The 20555-nt window shown below is 41.6% G+C and overlaps 1 protein-coding gene across 7 annotated transcripts in view; it reads right to left on the bottom strand.

Annotated features, from left to right (window-relative positions):
- The window catches only part of BICC1 (BicC family RNA binding protein 1), a 347076-nt gene extending 345970 nt beyond the window's left edge, over positions 1–1106 (bottom strand). For 6 of the 7 annotated variants that reach the window (XR_014076552.1, XR_014076553.1, XM_081569083.1 and 3 more), the window contains exon 1: positions 612–1106. Coding sequence is in view for 4 of the 7 variants with exons in the window: in XM_081569083.1 (XP_081425209.1) it covers positions 612–1086 (475 nt within the window). In the remaining 3 variants the exon portion in view is untranslated. The remainder of the gene's footprint in view (positions 1–611) is intronic. The other variant, XM_081569092.1, reaches the window with a different exon arrangement.
- Positions 1107–20555: the final 19449 nt, after the last annotated feature.

A 20555-nucleotide genomic window follows, 5' to 3' on the forward strand; every position in this document is an offset into this window, starting at 1 on the left:
ACACTGTCCCCCAACCCAGCAGACTGCCCTGACACCATCCCCACGCTTTGGCCGCTCACCCCCATCCTGGCCCCTCTTACTCCCGGGTGGAGGGTGAGGGGCGGGAACTCCTGTCTTAAGCCTTGACATCTGCGGAGCGTTTCCCAATAGCGAGACAAGGCCCCTCAGCTGGAGGAAGTGGATACTGACAAGAGAAGGCAGAGAAACAAGAGACAGAGCTAGAATTCAAGAGTGCCAAAGAATAAGGAGCGAGTCACGCATACTCTGTGCCGTCCGACTGGGTCCGGATGGCACAGTCCAGGTGTCCAGACTAAAGTTGGCATCTCCAAAGCCCAAGAATGCAACTTGGGCGCGCGGGTACAAACACGGCCTTCGTCTTTTCCGAAGCCGGTTAAGTTAGCACAGGGTTCCCGGTGCCTGGAGACCTGGGAGGCGTGGAAGGGTGGGGACTCCCGCGAGGTCTCCACTCCCTGGGTGTCCTTCGGCTCCGCGGGGGAAGGGACGAGAAACTAAGTCGACTTTGGGCCGGGCGCTGGGACCCGGGACAAGGATGTTCGGGAAGGTGTCGGGGGCTCAGCCAGGGAGTCCGAGAACGCAGGGGGGATGCCTACCTTGTAACATGGCCTCAAGTTTCTTCCTGTCCACGCGGAAGCGCTCCTCGCTCCACTCGGGGCTGTGCAGGGGCGCCCCGGCGACCAGGTCGTCCTCCGAGCCGGGCATGGGCGAGTCCGTGCTGCGCTCGCTGTTGGAGCCCGGGTCCGACTGCGCCGCCAGGTAGCCGGGTTCGCCCTGGGCGGCCATGGTGGGCGCGCGGCGCTCGGGCTCCGGCTGCCGCCGCTGTTCTGCCTGAGCCGCCGCCTCAGCTCGCCCGCCGGGCTCCACTGGCTCCCCGCGCCGCGGCGCTAGCTCGTGCCCCCGCGGCCGCCGACGCCGCCGCCAAGGAACCCCGTGCTCATCCCAGCCCCCGGCGCCGCCTACGCCGCCCGCCGCCCCGGGTCCGGGCCCCGGTCCCCGGCTAGTGGCTGCACCGCCCCCTGCCAGCAACGCCCGCGCGGAATGAGCGCGCCGCGCCGCCCGCGCCTCCATCCGCAGGGCCCCGGCGCCCCTTCCCCGCCCGCCGCCCCTGCAGCCGCGCGCTCATTGGCCGGACGGGCCCACGGGGAGCCGCGGCGGGCGGGCAGGCAGCCCCTGGCTCGCGCACACACTCGCGCGCACACACTCACCACGTACGCACTACCACTTTCCTGCGGTTACACGTCTGAATTTTGTCCCATACACATACTTTCACAGTTCTTCCATCACGGACACTCGCCGAGTTCAAGCGCAGCACCCTCCTGAACTCACTCGAAGTACAGACACAGTTCCCCCTCTCTTGACCTACAAACACTCCACTCTAAAAGTCACAGCCCCAGTCGGTCCCACAAGTTTGCAATAGGAGGAAGGAGAAAAAGAGGAGGATTGCGGAAGAAACAACGTCCATCTATCCCAGACATCACCGTGGTCCTCGCTTCCATGCAGCTCACTCCTCCATTCCGTGCTCAAAGCGGGTATCTCCTCTCATCGCAGCCAGTGGCCAGCTAGTTGCACAAGAAGTGGACAAGAGGCTTACTCTTTTTATTGTAAGGAATGGGATTTTTTTTTTTCTTGATTGAGGTGAGAGGGGAATCATTTTCTGTGTGATTCTCAGGGAACAGAGATTTCCCTGAGACTTAAAAAAATAAAAAGGAGGGCTCGAGAGAAAAGAGGCTCTGAGATTGCAGTGGAGGTTAGCTGGATTCAGCTGGCATCTGAGCAGGACTGAGGGCTCTACTCTGTTCCGAAGGTCAGTCTCTCACAGGTAATGGGCAGCAACAAACCTCTGATCCTACCTGTCCAGGCCACTGGGCTCACCCACTGCTACTCAAACTTGGACTTGAAGCACCAAGAAAAAAGAAACCTGCTTGCACCAGGAAATCCCATTGGAACTCTGTTTTTCCAGTTCACATGGATTCATACTCTCTTTTGTAACCAAAATCACAAAGTTTGTTGTTTTTTTTTACTTTTGGGGGAGGGGTGCTGGGGATGAGAAGGTAGTTTGTCACTGGCCACAGAAGGAGACTTACTAGCCAACACAAGGGTCATGCCATGTCATTGGCATGAGCCTGTGAATGATCATGTACTATGTTTAAGATTAATCAAAATTCTTAGAGATTCAGTTGCCTAGTTAACAAGAATTGGCTTTGTGCTGAGTAATGTGATGTGATTTGACAGATGAGGAAACTGGAATTGTAAGAAGTCACATGACACGATTAAGGTCACACAGCAGCAGATTATGGAGCTAAGAAGTAAACCCAGGCCTGTGTATCTGGCACATAATCTCCACAAAACCCTGCCTTGTTGAACAGAGAGCCCTCCTGCTCAGAGTCACCTCCTGAAGAACCAAGAGCAGATCTATAGCTAAACTGTTTGATTCACCATCATGTTTTCCTTATCAGAAATTACAAATTACTATACAAAGCACTAATTTAAGCAGCAAAAGAGTTTATCAAGGGGGCCTCCATCAGGGATGTTTAATGTCTTTTTGTGTCAACAGATATTTTGGGGAGCTTCCCTGGTGGTCCAAAGCTTAGACTCCACACTCCTAACGCAGTGGCCCAGGTTCTATCCCTGGTCAAGGAACTAAATCCCACTAAGACGAGACACAGCCAAACAAGCAAACATTTTGAGGGGAAACCTACTAAGTAATGGAAAATGTGTTAGGCACAAAGAATAGTGACCAAAAACAAACAATATCCCTAGGCTCCTGGAGCTGACATTCTAGTGAGAAAGCTAGAAGGTTAACCAAAAGTAAATGTATAAATCACTCAGAAAAATAGAAAATCCCACCTATATTAAACATGACAAATAAGAGACTCAATGTAAGAGAAAAGCTGTAATGAAGTAATTGGATTCAATCAGAGAGGTCAGTGGATAATTCTCTGAGAGAGTGACTCTGGAACTGAGAATAGAAGTTTGAGAAGAAATGAACTGGGCAAGAAAGAAGAGGAAAGAGCCTTCTCTGTAAACAATCATTTGATCATAATAACACTATTATGATCAAGTATATCACAATTATCCTTTATTTTCCAGTTGAGGAAACTAAGGCACAGGAGATTAAGTAACTTACCCAAGGTTGCACATGTAAGATGTAGAATCAGAATTTGAACCTTGGCAATCTCCCTTGAAAATTAGGCTTGACGAGTGATATGCTTAGCCACTAAGCTACATTGGCTCTTAATAGAATTAGTGTAAGCAAAGATATGTGGTTAGAGGAGGCAGCCTGGGGAGCTAAACGAAAACCAGCACAGCTGAGAATAAGAAATTAGATGGTGTTTGCCAAGGCAGGAGAGGTGTGTAAGGAACAGAGCTTGGGAGCCCTACAGGCCAAGTTGAGGAGTTCTTCCTTTTTATCCCTAGAGCAGAAGGAAGCCATGTAGAGGCTTTAAGCAAAGGATGATGTACTTAGATTAACATTTTAAAAAGATGGCAGTGGCTACAGTATGGAAAACAGATTGAGGGACTGGATAGAAGTAGTTAGGTCAATTAAGAGACTATCCAGGAAATTTAGAAAAGAGATGCTGGTAGCTTCCCTAGAGCGGTGAAGGTGGAGATACATGAGAGGATTTGAGAAGTACTTTGGTGGTAAATATCATCAACTAGATGGATGATGGATTGGATATGGGGTGATAGAAAGGAAAATGTCAAGAATGACTCTAGGGTTCTGGCTAACATAAGTGAAGAGAGATAAGTGCCCTTAACTGAAATAGGAAACACTGGCAGAGGACTGACTACCTCAGAGGAAAGAAGTTGAACAGGACATATGAGTTGAAACCTCCAAGAAGATATGTCAAGTAAGCAATTGGATGTATGGGTCTGGAGTTCAGAAAAGAGGTCTTGGCTAGAGACTAAAATGTATTATTTGTTTATAGGTGGTAATTCTAGTCATGTGCATGGGTACGACTAAGGAATGAGAGGAGAATTAAAAAGAAACAAGGAAAGACCCTTTCAGAAATTCTAACAGTTAGTGATCATGTAGATGACAGTATAATGGGAAAGGTGATAGAAAAAGTAATAAGAAAAGAAAAAACAAAACAAAGTTTTAACATATAAGCACAGGAAAGACTATTTCAGAAAGTTAAGTGTGATCGTCTTTGTATAACGAGGTCAAAAATTTTGGTGGAGGTCACTGGATCCTTAGCAAGAAAACTAGAATGGAGTGGTGGAGGAATGAATACAGCTAATGAAATGAGTAAAAACAACAATTTCGGAGATGTTTGGCTGCGAAGGAGAAGAAATAACAGTAGCTGAAGGATAATGTGGGAAGAAGACGTTTCTTCTTTATTGGGTTGGTTGGCTTTTAGGCTGGGTGATGATTTAATGAGTGAGATTTGAGTACTGGAAAAACCACTATATATGATCCAGTTTACAGAAATGGAATATAAAGGAAAAAAAGGAGGGATCATTATTATAGCACTTTTAAAACAAGCAGAATAGACTCCAAGATATATGTAGGGGAGAAACAGTTCATCAGAAGATGAACAGAAGGGTATGAAAATAGGTCCGTTTGTAGATTTCATTTCTAGAACACAAAGGCATTCCATCTGATGGCTTTTATTTTCCCCCCAAAAAAGTAAAAGTCAAAGTGATCTGCTGAGAGTGTGCGAGAAGGGCTTCCAGAAGTTCGAGAAAAGTAGAGACGGGTGTGCGTGCATGTGTTTGTGTCCAGAGGTTTTAAAATAGCTTCTGCATCTGTAAAACAATGAACTGGAATGCTGCTGCTTAAAATCAACTATACTTCAATAAAATTCTTTTAAAAGAGTGAATTGGTGCTGTTGAGAGTTCAGTTGATGTTGGTAGTCATAAATTTATAATGGGATCAGCCTGTTTGTCCTGACTTTCTCCACCAGTGGTAAGATTCTTGGGTGCAGACACAGAGAAACATAGGAGTCCTGCCAAATAGATGAAACACCAGGAGCTTGAAGGCAATAAAATAGTGCCTGATGGAAAATAATTTTCAATGTAGAAGCCAAAACTTCTTCAATGCAGAAGTAGAATCTAGCAAAACTATCTCTCAAACATGAGGACAAATTCATGCATCCATATAAACGGTCTCAAAGACCTCTCTTCATACTCTATCTGAAAAAGCTGTTAAAGGTTACATGCCACCCAAACATGGGAGTCAATCAAGATGAAGAGAAAAACTTACAACATGGAAAATAAGAGATCCAGTCCATAATAGAGGCAAAGGAGCTCCGTAGAATAATGGTGAATGGAGAACAAAAATTGCAATAGCTCAGGAGTCTGCAGGGTTGAGATTTCTTCTAGATTAAATAGATAGACTTTCTCGAGCATGAACATATTCAAAGATTAAGAAAGTTCATGGAGATTTTGGAGTTACATTCACGATTGGGTCATATAAAACTATTAATAACTCCAAATATAACAAAACTGTGCTGAAAAGTTACACTAGTCCACACAGCTAAGTTGTAACTAGTATTTACACAGTTATAATAATGTAAACTATGGATACTAATCTAACCTAAATTATAACTAGATTATGAATTTGCAGTTGGGAAGTAGACTTGTGGGTAGTGGGGAGTTTGGGGAGGCAGTAGTAAAAAATGTTAAACCTCATCTGCTTTAGAGGAGAAGAAGGCAATGGCAACCCACTCCAGTACTCTTGCCTGGAAAATCCCATGGACGGAGGAGCCTGGTAGGCTGCAGTCCATGGGGTCGAGAAGAGTCAGACATGACTGAGAGACTTCACTTTCACTTTTCACTTTCATGCATTGGAGGAGGAAATGGCAACCCACTCCAGTGTTCTTGCCTGGAGAATCCCAGGGACGGCGGAGCCTGGTGGGCTGCCGTCTATGGGGTCGCACAGAGTCGGACACAGCTGAAGTGACTTACCAGCACCAGCAGCTTTAGAGGAACATCAATAGATAATGACTAAAACTTTTAAAATCAAGAAGTAGCAGTATATGCATGTTATTTGGAGATATGGAGGTAAAAATGGAATGGAGCTGAAAGTTTTGGAAGTGGCTGCCTGTAGGAAATGGGAAACGGGAAAGGCATATGGTACTTAAGGTGGTTGTTACACAAGTCTTCTAGAATAATTTGATTCTTTAAACCATATGGATGAGTAACTTTAATTATACAAAAGTTAATGAAGTAATACATAATACCATTACTGAAATGGTATATAAATAACAGAACCTTGAATTACAACTTTGAGTGCTGTGCTCTTTCTATAAAAATTGAGCCAGAGTTGGTTGTTGTTATTGTTGTTGTTCAGTCACTAAGTCGTGTCCGACTCTTTTCAACTCCATGGACTGCAGCATGCCAGGCTCCTTTAGTTTAGTCGCTCAGTCGTGTCTGACTCTTTGCGACCCCATGGACTGCATCACGCCAGGCTTCCCTGTCCATCACCAAATCCCAGAGCTTACTTTGAGTCAGTGATGCCATCTGACCATGTCATCCTCTTCTCCTCACGCCTTCAATCTTTCCCAGCATAAGGATCTTTTCCCATGAGTCAGTTCTTCGCATCAGATGCCCAAAGTATTGAAGTTTCAGCTTCAGCATCCGTCCTTCCAATGAATATTCAGGACTGATTTCCTTTACGATGGACTGGTTGGATCTCCTTGCAGTCCAAGGGACTCTCAAGAGTCTTCTCCAACACCACAGTTCAAAAGCATCAATTCTTCAGCGCTCAGCTTTTTATAGTCCAACTCTCACATCCATACATGACTACTGGAAAAACCATAGCTTTGACTAGATGGACCTTTGCTGGCAAAGTAATGTCTCTCCTTTTAATATGCTGTCTAGGTTAGTCATAGCTTTTCTTCCAAGGAGCAAGTGTCTTTTAATTTCATGGCTGCCGTCACCATCTGCAGTGATTTTGGAGACCCAAAAAATAAAGTCTGTCACTGTTTCCACTGTTTCCCCATCTATTTGCCATGAAGTGATGGGACTGGATGCCATGATCTTAGTTTTCTGGATGTTGAGTTTTAAGCCAACCTTTTCACTCTCCTCTTTCACTTTCATCAAGGGGCTCTTTAGTTCTTCTTCACTTTCTGCCATAAGGGCTTCCCTTGTGGCTCAGCTGGTAAAGAATCTGCCTGCAATGCAGGAGACCTGGGTTTGATCCCTGGGTTGGGAAGATTCCCCTGAAGAAGAGAAAGGCTACCTACTCCAGCATTCTGGCCTGGAGTTTGCTCAAATTCATGTCCATTGAGTACGTGATGCTATCTGACCATCTCATCCTCTGCCATCCCCTTCTCCTTTTGCCTTCAATCTTTCCCAGCATCAGGATCTTTTCTAAGGAGTTGGCTCTTCACATCAGGTGGCCAAAGTATTGGAGCTTCAACTTCAGCATCAATCCTGCCAATGAATATCCATTGTTGATTTCCTTTAGGACTGACTGGTTTGATCTCCTTGCTGTCCAAGGGACTCTCAAGAGTCTTCTCCAGCATCACAACTCAAAAGCACCAACTCTTCAGTGCTCAGCTTTCTTTATGGCCAGAGTTAGAATAACTGACAACCATCTTTGTTTTCATTAAGTATATTTGTTTTGCCTTTATCTTCCTATGTCATTCAAGAAAAGAATAAATTTCAATTACTCAGAAGGATAGGAATAGATCAGATGCCAGATAATCAACTGTGTATAATTTTTAATGGAGCAGGGCTCTCAAAAAGAAAAATCCCTAGTGCTAATAAAAATGTATTTGTCCTTCTTTCCTAAGGTGGAAAAATAAAAATTGCTTATATTTCAAAAACAGAAAGAAAGAAAAATCCCTGGGAAAAACTTAAATAAGTAAAATCACCTTAAATCTTCAAGTTTACAAAATATGAAAAACCATAAGACATTAAATGAAAATAAGAAGTGACAGTTATCTTACATTTACTTTAGAAACGGATGTTGAACTCTGATTCAGTTCAGTTCAGTTCCGTCGCTCAGTCGTGTCTGACTCTTTGCAATCCCATGAATCGCAGCATGCCAGGCCTCCCTGTCCGTCACCAACTCCCGGAGTTCACCCAAACTCTTGTCCATCGAGTCGGTGATGCCATCCAGCCATCTCATCCTCAGTCATCCCCTTCTCCTGCTGCCCCCAATCTTTCCCAGCATCAGGGTCTTTTCCAATGAGTCAACTCTTCGCATCAGGTGGCCAAAATATTGGAGTTTCAGCTTCAACATCAGTCCTTCCAATGAACACCCAGGACTGATCTCCTTTAGGATGGACTGGTTGGATCTCCTTGCAGTCCAAGGGACTCTAAAGAGTCTTATCCAACACCACAGCTCAAAAGCATCAATTCTTCAGCGCTCAACTTTCTTCACAGTCCAAACATGACTACTGGAAAAACCATAGCCTTGACTAGACGAACTAGTGGTCATCTAATGAAAAAACTCCTCTGAGAAGTTTTACAGTAAAATGGATCAATATTCTTTTCCAGATTCTCTTAATGAGTTTCCCTGAATTAATTTCTTCTAAGACAAAATACAAAACTATTGATCCTGACCTTACATATTTTTGTAAGATTTCAGAAATGTACATTAATAACTACTTTTCTATTTCATTTTAAATCCTTGGCTTTTCAATTTGAATAATCTCAATATACGGACAGATTATATTCAATTAAATGGCCTACAGAGCTCTTAGCAGGCCCCTGTTTAGCAATCCCAACTCATTCTCTTTTTACATTTCGCACTCCAATAATATGGAACAGTTTGTAATTCCTTGTCCAGTCCTGCTCTCTCATTGGAGCTCTGTGCTTTGCAAACAGTATTCCTCCAGCTAGAATATTTTCTCCCCTTTTGTTCACCTGACCTTCACAAGCACCTCACCATCAGACTGATGCAGGTTCTCTTTACCTTTTGTTTCCAGTGAGTGCTGTGCTTATTCCCATTAAAACAATTATCTTTGCATTTATTATCTTCATCATTATATCCTCACTGTTATGGATCTGATACCTGAGCTCCTGAAGGCAGGAAATGTATCTTTACATTATTGTGTCCCCAACACTCAGCAATTCCCTGGTATAGGTTGCTGTGCTGTGCTTAGTCATTCATTGTGTACGACTCTGACACCATGGACTGTAGCCCTCCAGGTCCCTTTGTCCATGGCAATTCTCCAGGCAATAATACTGGAGTGGGTTGCCATGCCCTCCTCCAGGGGACCTTCCCAACCCAGGGATCAAAGCCAGGTCTGCCGAATTGCAGGCGGATTCTTTACTTTCTGAGCCACCAGGGAAGCTGGTATAGATTATCAAGCTTTCAACCATGCAACTAGAAACATGTTTAAAAATCATTTTGTGATATAGTTTGGATAACTGTGTCACCAGAGTTCAACTAAGTTGAAGAAGAGCATAAAAAGAAAATTTAGAAAACTCCAATGCTAGAATTATAAGCAGCTGATAGGTAGGAAGTTCTCTTCTTAATTTGCAACTGAGGAAGCAGTCTGGAGAAATGAGACAAATTGATTACTGGAGTGCCACATTATGTGAAAGTCAACTTAGAAGCATCAGTGTTGAACCTGAAAAGTTACCTGGTCCAGTCCTTGTATGTCACAGTTCAAAAGACTGAGACTAAAAGACTCAAAGAGAAACACAGCTGTGCAAAGATATGCTTAAAACTTATGAAAAAGATGATTTTCAGCAAAGAATCATCCAAGAAACTTTTTTTTTCACTTTAACTTTTCACTGAAACTTTTTGGCCCAAAAATGATGGTTATGGTATGGCACAGTATACTTTAGAGGTCTTAAGTGAATGTGCTAAAACTATACAAAGTTTCCCTGCAATGTCAAGTGAAGAAAGCAACAAAGTATCCGATATTTTATTTATAGATGGTTCTAGGAGACGGCTTATTTGAAATAAACACAAATGAAGTAGTAAAGGAAGATGTGCATACCATGTATAGTGTGAATGTCTTTTCAGACTAACAATAATGCCAAATACTTATTGGGCATTTATAAATTTGCTGGACACTGTTAATTATCTCATTTGGTTCTCACCACAATCCTATGAGATTGGTTACAACTATTATCTCCATTTTAGAGAAGAGAATAGCTAAGGCCTTGAGAGGATAACATGCCTGAAGACCCACAGCCTGGAGTGGTTGTGACTGAAACACAGAGACACGTGACAGAGATGATGTTCTTAACCATCACACTGGCTTTCTCTCCTATCTGGGCCTGATTACATGTAGGTAATGCAAACTGTTAGAGGTGGAAGAAACCTGAGACTCATTGATGCTGGCAGTTTTCACATGTAAAAAGTAGGATCTGTGTTTCACATAAATTCTAATGCAGAAAGCTCTTACAGAAAAATAACAGGGTTATTCTGGTCAGAAAAGGACAGGGGAGTCTCACTAGCTCAGTTCTCACCTTTTCCTTCCGCGATCCCAGGGTTCCAAAGGCGCACAGAACTACTGACCTCTCTCTCTCTCTCTGTCTGTCTCTCATACACTCACACACGCACATTTATACCTGGATACAAATGAAGAATGCATGCTCAGTCATGTCCGACTCTTTGCCACCCCATGGACTGTAGCCTGCCAGTCTCCTCTGTCCTTGGGATGGTCCCAGTGAAGCTTACAGAGTCAAAGCAACTTGCTTGAATTCCACACCTCAAAGCATCAAAGCACGTTCAGGGTTCTACCACTTTCTCATCAGAAAAAGAATGGTATTGTGTCTTCCAGAAGTCAGGGTTAGAGAATATCTAGTTGCAAGAGGACATCCTAGGATTCTCTTACTATTTCAATAAAATAGGCTTCTGATAGAGAATATTACAAAAAGTGAAAGTCTTCATTGGGGTTTCAACACTGAGGAATGGGGAAAATCGACAAGAGAATAGAAAGGATCGAAATAGAAGAAAGTTAAACAGAGGACAGAAGAAAAGAAGGAAGCAAACTTTCCCAGTCACTTACCTGAATTCTAACATTGCCCAATACTCCACTTTACCAAAATGGGAAAGGAAAAAAAAAAGCTGGCAGTCATGTATTGAAACTACCACACATGAAGATATGTAAGCCTCTGCCTCACAGCTCCTGCAAGTTTCTGTCCAAGTTTCAAAGCACATGTTGATTGTGCTTTTGAGCTACACTACCAGTATTTTACCCTGTCATCCGGGGTATCTGGACTAACATTCATGAATAAATTTATTCTCATGAAGCCCTGGGACTGAGGAAAATGGAATGTTTAGCTAAAAACCAGAGTAAGCGTGTGCAAAATTGTACCTTCCTGCATTTTTTTTTTTTTTGATAGATGGACTGACAGTCTGCTGGCAATGTGACTCTCAGATCTAGCCAGAAATGGAACCATAAAAGCATCCAGGCTTCAGGGATGTGAAAACTGGCTCCGCTTCTAACACTGCACTCAGTTACAAGGTAAATTCCACCAATGCCATTTATGTGCTAAACCTCACATCAAATGAGAAGAAAAAGATTCCAGAAACAAGCACTGATGGAGCATTGAAAATGAGCCTTCCTGGGCAGCTTGTGACAAGAATGGTTCACAGCAGGAAAAGTGTGGGTCATCAAAGGAAAGGCCCCAAAACTACAGAAACGCCAGTGGGCAAATACGTGGCACAAATTCCGCCACACCCTCAACTTCCAGTCACGGCTGACGTTACTAGCTGATCACAGCCCCTTCCACTCCAGCTCAGGAAATGCTTCTCAGTGAGTCCAAAGAGCCAAGACAAATCATTTGCAGTTGACTCTGCATATAAAACTCCATTGCCATGTTGGATCCAGCACTGTGGTTAAGGGATTAGAAGACGAATAATCATTCAGCTGGGACCAGACTGTTGACCCGTCCTTCAGAGAAGGTGAGCCTAAGAGCAAAGGAAGTAAATATCCTACTCTATCAGCCAGCTGTTCCCTTCATGATCCCTGTGTTTTGTACAGAGAAAATGAATGGGAATGAAACTGAATTTATTCCACGTTCAGAATGTGGTAGGAAGCTACGTCCATGTAGAACTACCAGTATGTACCTGCTCACAGTCCTGAACTGGACATTGGGAGACCTGGATTTAATCCCCATTCTTTCACTAATTCTATAACTTTAGGCAAGTCTCTTTAATTTTTAAAAAAATTTTGGCCACACCCCACCCACAGCATGTGTGGTCTTATTTCCCCAGCCAGAGACTGAACCTGTGCCCTCTGCATTAGAAGTTGGAGTCTTAACCACTGGACTGCCAGGGAAGTCCCAAGTTTCTTAATTTTGTTGGACCTAATTTCCTTACCTGTAAAAATTGGGAATAGGTTGATGTAGACTATATGAATTTTCAGGTTCCTTCCTACTTTAAATTTCCATGACCTAAAGAAAGTGCTCACTTATTACTCAGTTCAACAATAGGCAGTTTCTAGGTAGAAATGGTTTGTCTAAAGAACAATGAATAGAGTAAAGGAAGTCAGGAAGACTGTCAAAATTCTATGTGGTAGAAATAGTAGCCCATAAAGGTAAAGGCTACTCAAAGTCAGTGTCACAAAGAGGTGAAAAACATAAGACACTCAAATCAGAGCCCCTGCATTCCAGATCAGATGGCACAACCATTACTTTTATTTGTTGTTGTTGTTGTTCAGTTGCTCAGTAGTGTCTGACTCTGCGACCCCATGAACTGCAGCATGCCAGGCTTTCCAGTCCTTCACCATCTCCCGAAGTTTGCTCAGACTCATGTCCATTGAGTCAGTGATGCCATCCAACCATCTCATCCTCTATTGTCTCCTTCTCCTTCTGCCTTCAATCTTTCCCAGCATCAGGGTCTTTTCCAGTGAGTCAGCTCTTTGCATCAGGTGGCCAAAGTATTAGAGCTTCAGCTTCAGCATCAGTCCTTCTAATGGATATTCAGGATTCATTTCCTTTAGCATTGACTGATTTGATCTCCTTGCAGTCCAAGGGACTCTCAAGAGTCTTCTCCAACCCCACAGGTCAAAAGCATCAATTCTTCGGCATTCAGCTTTCTTTATAGTCCAATTCTCACATCCATACATCACTACTGGAAAGACTATAGCTTTGACTAGATGGACCTTTGTTGGCAAAATAACATCTCTACTTTTTAATACAGTGTCTAGATTGGTCATAGCTTTTCTTCCAAGGAGCAAGTGTCTTTTAACTTCATGGCTGCAGTCACCATCTGCAGTGATTCTGGAGCCCAAGAAAATAAAGACTGTCACTGTTTCCATTGTTTCCCCATCTATTTGCCATGAAGTGATGGGATCAGATACCATGATCTTTGTTTTCTGAATGTTGAATGCCAATGCAGATAGATATAAGAGATGCGGGTTCAACCCCTGGGTTGGGAAAATCCCCTGGAGGAGGGCACAGCAACCCACTCCAGTATAAATGCATTACTTTCATGGCCTGTGCATTAGCTGTTTCTTGCTGTGTAACAAATCACCCCCAGATTAACAACTTAAAACAACAAATATTATCTGTGGATTTTTGTGGGTCAAGAATCCTAGCATAACTTAGCCAGGTGTCTCTGGCTCAAAATCTGTCATAACACTGCAATCAAAATGTCAACTGGAGGTACTTCCCTGGTGGTCCAGTGGTTAAGACTCCATGCTGCCACCACAGGGGCCACACATTCGATCCCTGGTTGGGGAACTAAGATCCCTGTCTGCCACGTGATGCAGCCAAAAAAAAAATAATTTTTAAAAAGTCTACCTGAAATGGCATATTGTCTCTGAAGAGCATCATACTTTAAATGAAAAATAACTTTGGAAAAATCAATGAAAAATTAAATTGTCTACTTAAATTTATTTCTTTAAAAATTCAACTGGAGTTGTAGTCTCATTCAAAGGCTCAACTGAAAGATTATCCACTCCCAAGTCACTCACGTGGTTGTTAGCTTTATCCAGTTCCTCACGGGCTTCTGGGAGGAGGGTCTCAGTTCCTTGCTGGCTGTTACCTGAAAGCTTCCCTCAGATCCTTCTCTATGGGCCTCTCCTAAAGCAATACACAACATGGCAGCTGACTTCTATCAGGATGAGTAAGCAAGAAAGCAAGAGAGTGTGAGTTGCTGGAGCCACAGTCTTTTTGTGGGCTAATTTCAGAAGTGACATACCATCATATTTTCCATACTCTATTTATTATAAGCAAGTCACTTGATCCAGTCCACACTGAGGGAATGGGATTACATAAGGACATGAATACCAGGAAGTAGGAATTGGTGCCACTTTAGAAGCTGCCTACCCCAACCTGGGATCAACTATTTTACCTTTTTAAACCTCAGTTACCCCTTACTTAAAATAGGTATAAAGTACCTACATCCAAAGGTTGTTTGTAAAACTCAATGAATACTTTGTAAAACATTTAATTCCTTCAGCACCTGGAATGTAGTAAATACTTGATAAATGATGGGCATTATTTCTGAAAATTGTTTTGTGTTGAGAAATTAGGAAATCTGCTGAGGAGAGAAGATATATTAATATACCTGAAAAATATAAATAAAAGAAGATTGGGGTAGGGCTACTTGTATATTCTATCAAACTCTCTGAATCCTCTTCCCTACCTGCCCCACCCCCCGCCACCAAAACCCCAGACAGTTTGCAAAATCAAAAACTCATCAAGAATATACAGAAGAAAACTAGATGATTATACATTCCCTCAAACCTCAGAATAGAGGCTAGCGGAAACAGCATCAGGAGAACCCCAAAACTGCCATCACGTACGCATTGGAAAGATCCCCTGGAGAAGGGATAGGCTACTCACTCCAGTATTCTTGGGCTTCCCTGGTGGCTCAGACAGTAAAGAATTCACCTGCAATGAGGGAGACCTGGGTTCGATCCCTGGGTTGGGAAGATCCCCTCGAGGAGGGCATGGCAACCCACTCCAATATTCTTGCCTGGAGAATCGCCATGGATAGAGGAGCCTGTGGGGCTACAGTCCATGGGGTTGCAAAGAGTTGAACACAACTAAGTGACTAAGTACACACTCACTGAAAAGTACAGAAAGCTAATCTGAACTCAGCTGAAACCAGGTGGGAGTGCAGGATGCAATCTGTAGGTGAGTGAAATGGGATGGCAGTAGGTCTGAGAGTTGTTGCTGAAGCAGGTTGGCTCCTGCGAACTCTCAAAATTAAGAAACCAAAGCTCTCTTTCAAGTCAAATCTCTGTATTGAGGAAAAACTACTGGAAATAGGATTCAGTTAAATAGGACAGAAAATAGGAGCAAAGGAGAAAGATGATCAAATACAAATGGAAGAAGGGAACAGAGGAAAATCTAAGGAGTATGGGGCCATGTGTTTGTATCTCTTTGCTAAAGAAATTTACTTTCACTTTAAAATGAGCAACAGAAATAAATTGAATTATGACAAGCATAAAGGAATAAGAAGTCGAATAATGTAGAAGGTATCCCTAGAGATAATGAACATGTCAGACATAACCTACAAAAAGCTGAAAAATGTAACTTACAATTTAAAAACAGATGAAAAGAAAGGTTTTTAAATAATAGGAATTGCCAAAGAAGAAATAAACTAGAATCGAAGAAACTCTAATATGAATGGAGAAAATGGAGATTTGACAGAGAGGATAAAGGACTGAAGAAAGAATTAAACAAGTTAAAATTAAGAAATTAACACTCGATAAGAAGAAACTAAAGAGTAAACAAGGGACTTCCCTGGTGGTCCAGTGATTAAGACTCCAGGCTCCCAATGTGAGAGTTCGATCCCTGGTCAAGGAAATAGATCCCACATGCTGCAACTGAGAGCTGGCATAGCTAAATAAACAAGTACATTAAAAATAGTAAATGAACACAATGAATAACACCTGAAGAGAAATGGAAAGTGGAAGGAGAAAAATATTTTAAGTAAAAAATAAAAAAATATTTTTAAAGAGATCTGAGAGAAAGTGATAGGGTAGAACTAGAGGAGGAAAACTTCTACACAATATTGGGCTCTGAAGAAGAAAAATCAGAGCAATGGGGCAGAGTAACGCTAACAACTGTAATTTAAGAAAACATTCATGAAATAAAAGATGATATAAATCTACACATTATATCAAATTTCCAGGACTTAGAGCAATCAACCTAGAGTAGTCAATATTGGGACTCTTCTAATAAAAGGTATTATATATATATATAATATATATTTTTATATACATTTTATATATATATATATATATATATATATATATATATATCTCAGTTCAGTTGCTCAATCATGTCCGACTCTTTGCAACCCCATGGACTGCAGCATGCCAGGCTTCCCTGTCCATCACCAAATCCCAGAGCTTACTCAAAAACTCATGTCCAACAAGTCGGTGATGCCATCCAACCATCTCATCCTCTGTCATCCCCTTCTCTTCTCGCCTTCAATCTTTCCCAGCATCAGGGTCTTTTCCCATGAGTCAGTTCTTTGCATCAGATGGCCAAAGTATTGGAGTTTCAGCTTCAGTATCAATCCTTCCAACGAATATTTGGGACTGATTTCCTTTAGGATGGACTGGTTGGATCTCCTTGCAGTCCAAGGGACTCTCAAGAGTCTTCTCCAACACCACAGTTCAAAAGCATCAATTCATCAGCACTCGGCTTTCTTTATAGTCCAACTCTCACATCCATACATGACTACTGGAAAAACCATAGCTTTGACTAGCAGACCTTTGTTGGCAAAGTAATGTCTCTGCTTTTTAATATGCTGTCTAGTTTGGTCATAGCTTTTCTTCCAAGGAGCAACCATCTTTTAATTTCATGGCTGCAATCACCATCTGCAGTGATTTTGGAGCACAAAAAAATAAGGTGTATATATATTTATATATACATATACTCTTTTTTTGGCTGTGTGGCATAGCATGCAGGATCTTAGTTCCCCAACCAGGGATTCTGTGCCCCCTGCAGTGGAAGAACAGAGTCTTAACCATTGGACCACCAAGGAAGTCCCAATGTGTTATATTTTAAATAAAAAGAAAAAATACTTTGGACTACCAGGCAAAAAAGACCAAATCATTTATAAGTAAAAATAATAAGATCATAATTAGACTTTACAACAAGAACACTTTGTGCCATGAGACAAAGAAATAATATATTTGAAGTATGAAAAAAGATAAAATTTGAGGCATTCAAGAAAAGAAATAAGAAAACTCCCATATCAAGGATTCTATATCCAGCTAAACTTGTTTAATAGTATAACAAGGCAACAGATAAACTGTTGTGAATATACTTAGGAAATGATGCTCCTAAGAGCCCTTCTTACAGAGTCTTCTAAGTAATCTACTTTAAACTCTCATCACACAAAATGATTTGGGAGATATCCAACATAAGGACTAAACATTAAATTATGATTAGGAACTAAGGCTAAATTATGGTTATAAAGGAGATAGTGTAGTATGTAATGTCTCTGTATACTGACAATGTAGATACAGAAAAACTGAAAGAAAGGAGGTAAAAACAGGAAAGGATATGAAAAATAGAAAAATCTTTTTTTTTTAAGAGCTTTTGATATAGACCATTTTTTAAAAATCGTTATCAAATTTTTATTGCAATATTGCTTCTGTTTTATGTTTTGGTTTTTTAAAATCCATCACCAGGAATCTAATGCATGGCCCCTGAACAATCTTAAAAAGAAAGAGAGAAGGAAAAGAGCAAGATAACTAACAAGATCATACACTATCATCACCCTCATACTTATAGGCATTAGTTAGGTTAGGAAAGTCATCTTCAGCAGAAATCAGTAAGAAGAATATCTATAAGAATTGCTCCAAGCTTTTTTGCCTTTTAATAGCTCTATATTCTGCATTATGAAGAAGAAATTTCAGATATGAAAAATTTCAGAATGAAATTTCTATGGTGCCTTTTTTTTCTTTTGGTTGCACTACTCAACACATGGGATCTTAGTTCCCCAACCAGGGATTGAACCCAAGGCCAAGGCAATGAAAGCACCAAGTCCTAACCACCGGACTGCCAGGAATCCCCTCTGGTGCCTTTCTTCAAGTGTAGTCCAAGGTTATCTATATTAGAATTACTTGGAGTACTTATTAAAAATACAAATTTATGGGACTTTTCCCAAACTGAATCTAAATCTCATAGTGGGAGATGGAGGAGGAGTCCTTGAAAATCTATACATTAAATGTTTTCCAGAAGATTCAGGATTCATTTGAAAATCACTATTCTAAATTCTTTTTCCAACAAAAGATCATCTCCATGTCCAGGTATAATCCCTTTCTCTACAATTGGATCTTGGTGACTGGAACACAAATGATAGTGGAATATAGTCAATTCCTGCAATATACCTTTCATTGAAGTAATAAGGTATCCAATTACATATTCTTTTTTTTTAATAAAAGAGAAATGAAACACTTAGATGATATTTTTTCCTCTTGAAATTCAACAAAAAAAACTCCCAGACCCATCCTTCAACCCATGTCCAAATACATTATTCAAAAATCCAAACCATCCAAACCCACATATTTGTGATTGAATTCCTCCTTCAGATACATTTCAGTTACTGCCATATTTTAACTCCAAGCTAAATCCTACCATCAGTTATGCCGCTCAGTATTCCTTGATCATAGCCCATACTTTGTAAAAACAAATGGAATCTGTATTTATTTCCTATATTAAAATTGCTTTTGCATAGTATAATTTGCATTTTATGAGGCCAAAGGCAAAATGTCTAAAATAACATTTAAAGGGAGCGTATGATTAGCTAGACCGAAGTGGAAATAGTGTATTGAAAAAGCTCAAGTTCAAACCAACAATTAAACACACAGACACACACTTGCTCTTCCTGGCAAAGATCGGTATATTTTTAAATTTTTTCTTCTTTCTTTTGGCCCTCTTACTACTGTGGTTACTTATTTTTATTCTTCCACTGGTACTATATCTCTGACATTTCCACATATAATATCTGATCCACACACACACAAAAAAAGGCAGAAGGTGGAAAGAAGAATCAATGGAGGTTATTTACCTATGTTCACTGTCTGCTTGATTGATCTCCATATTCACATTTTTGAGACTCAAATGTCACTTCCTCAGGGGAGACTTTCCTATCTATCACCATCCCAAAGGCAGAACTGACACTCTAAGTGTCTTCAAGGCACTGTCTACCTGATTCTCCCATGAGCATGTGTGCGTGGTAAGTCACTTCAGTCATGTCCAACTCTTTGTGACCCCTTGAACTGTAACCCACAAGGCTCCTCTGTCCATGAGGATTCTCCAGGCAAGAATACTGGAGTGGGTTGCCATGCCCTCCTCCAGGGCATCTTCTTAACCCAGGAAGCAAACCCAGGTCTCCCGCATTGCAGGTGGATTCTTTACTGACTGAGCTACCAGGGAAGCCCAAAAATACTGGAGAGGATAGCCTATCCCTTCTCCAGGGGATCTTCCCACCCCAGGAATCAAACCAGGGTCTCCTGCATTGCAGGTGGATTCTTTACCAGCTGAGCTACCAGGGAAGCCCCAATTCTGTCATGGTATCTGACAATTCAGTCACTGCATACATAGCCATCTTTATCTATTAGATCATTAAGTCCCTTAAGAGCAGGCTCAATCTCCTTATATCCCTAGCACTAAACAAAGTTAACACAGTGGAGGCACTAAATAAAGTGAATAAATTAATGTTCTGCTTCCCAACAAAATGGAATAAAAAGTGGAAATGATAAAATAATCAGGAGTTCTGCTCAAGCAGAACTAAAGTGATTTCTCTCCTGCCTTTTTCCTGAAGTGACTGGCTGTTTCGACATGCATATGTGGTTTTCACATGATTGTTTTCATGGACTGTAAAAGGGGAGCTACTTCAAGGGGTCTTCCCTGGCGGTCCAGTTGTTAAGACTCTGCGCTTCCAGTACAGGTGGCTTGGGTTCAACCCCTGGTAGGGGAACTAGGATCCCACATGCTGCCCATGTGTGGCCAAAATAAAACAAAAACACAAAAGGAGAGCTACTTCAAAGAAAGGATTAAATAACAGAAGTAGAAAAGGAGGACTACCCCTTGTTATATGGTGTCTATTTATACTCTACAACCATTTACTACAAGTCTGACACTGGTTCTAAATATGTCAGGGAGAATGCAGAGTTGGGTTAAGTGTTCAAATTCTCAGGTGAATAATGCCAACATTTCCCCCAAATCTCTTTTCAAATATTAAATTGATATATGAAGTTCTTCAATCTTAAGTTTTTCTCTCAGAAAGTTTTTAAGATAATTTTGGAAACCATTGCTTATTTGTTAACAAAATTAATCAGATTTCCTTACTAAGCATAGATTAATGGAGCACTCAATTACCATGACTTAGGCTTTAGTTAGACAGCTTGTCTTTTTCACAGGCTTCTTTGTTTGTGGTTATGGGTTAATAACTCATAATCAGAGAAACAGAAATATACAGGTCACTCTCTGCCAGGGATTAAGCTCCTGTCAGCTGCAAACTCACACTTTTATATAAATTGGGTTAGCTAAAAAGTTTGTTCAGGTTTTTCAGTAAGATGTAATGGAAAACCAGAAAGAAATTTTTGGCCAACCCAACACATGTTCCGTGATGCTGAGACTGGGGAGCTGCAAATGCCATTTCTCTTCCGTGAGAGTATTTTCTGCTGTTGTTGTTCAGTCGC

This window comes from Giraffa tippelskirchi, chromosome 2, assembly GCF_054371585.1.
Source record: "Giraffa tippelskirchi isolate mGirTip1 chromosome 2, T2T-mGirTip1v1.2.pri, whole genome shotgun sequence".
Classification (NCBI taxonomy): Eukaryota; Metazoa; Chordata; class Mammalia; order Artiodactyla; family Giraffidae; genus Giraffa; species Giraffa tippelskirchi.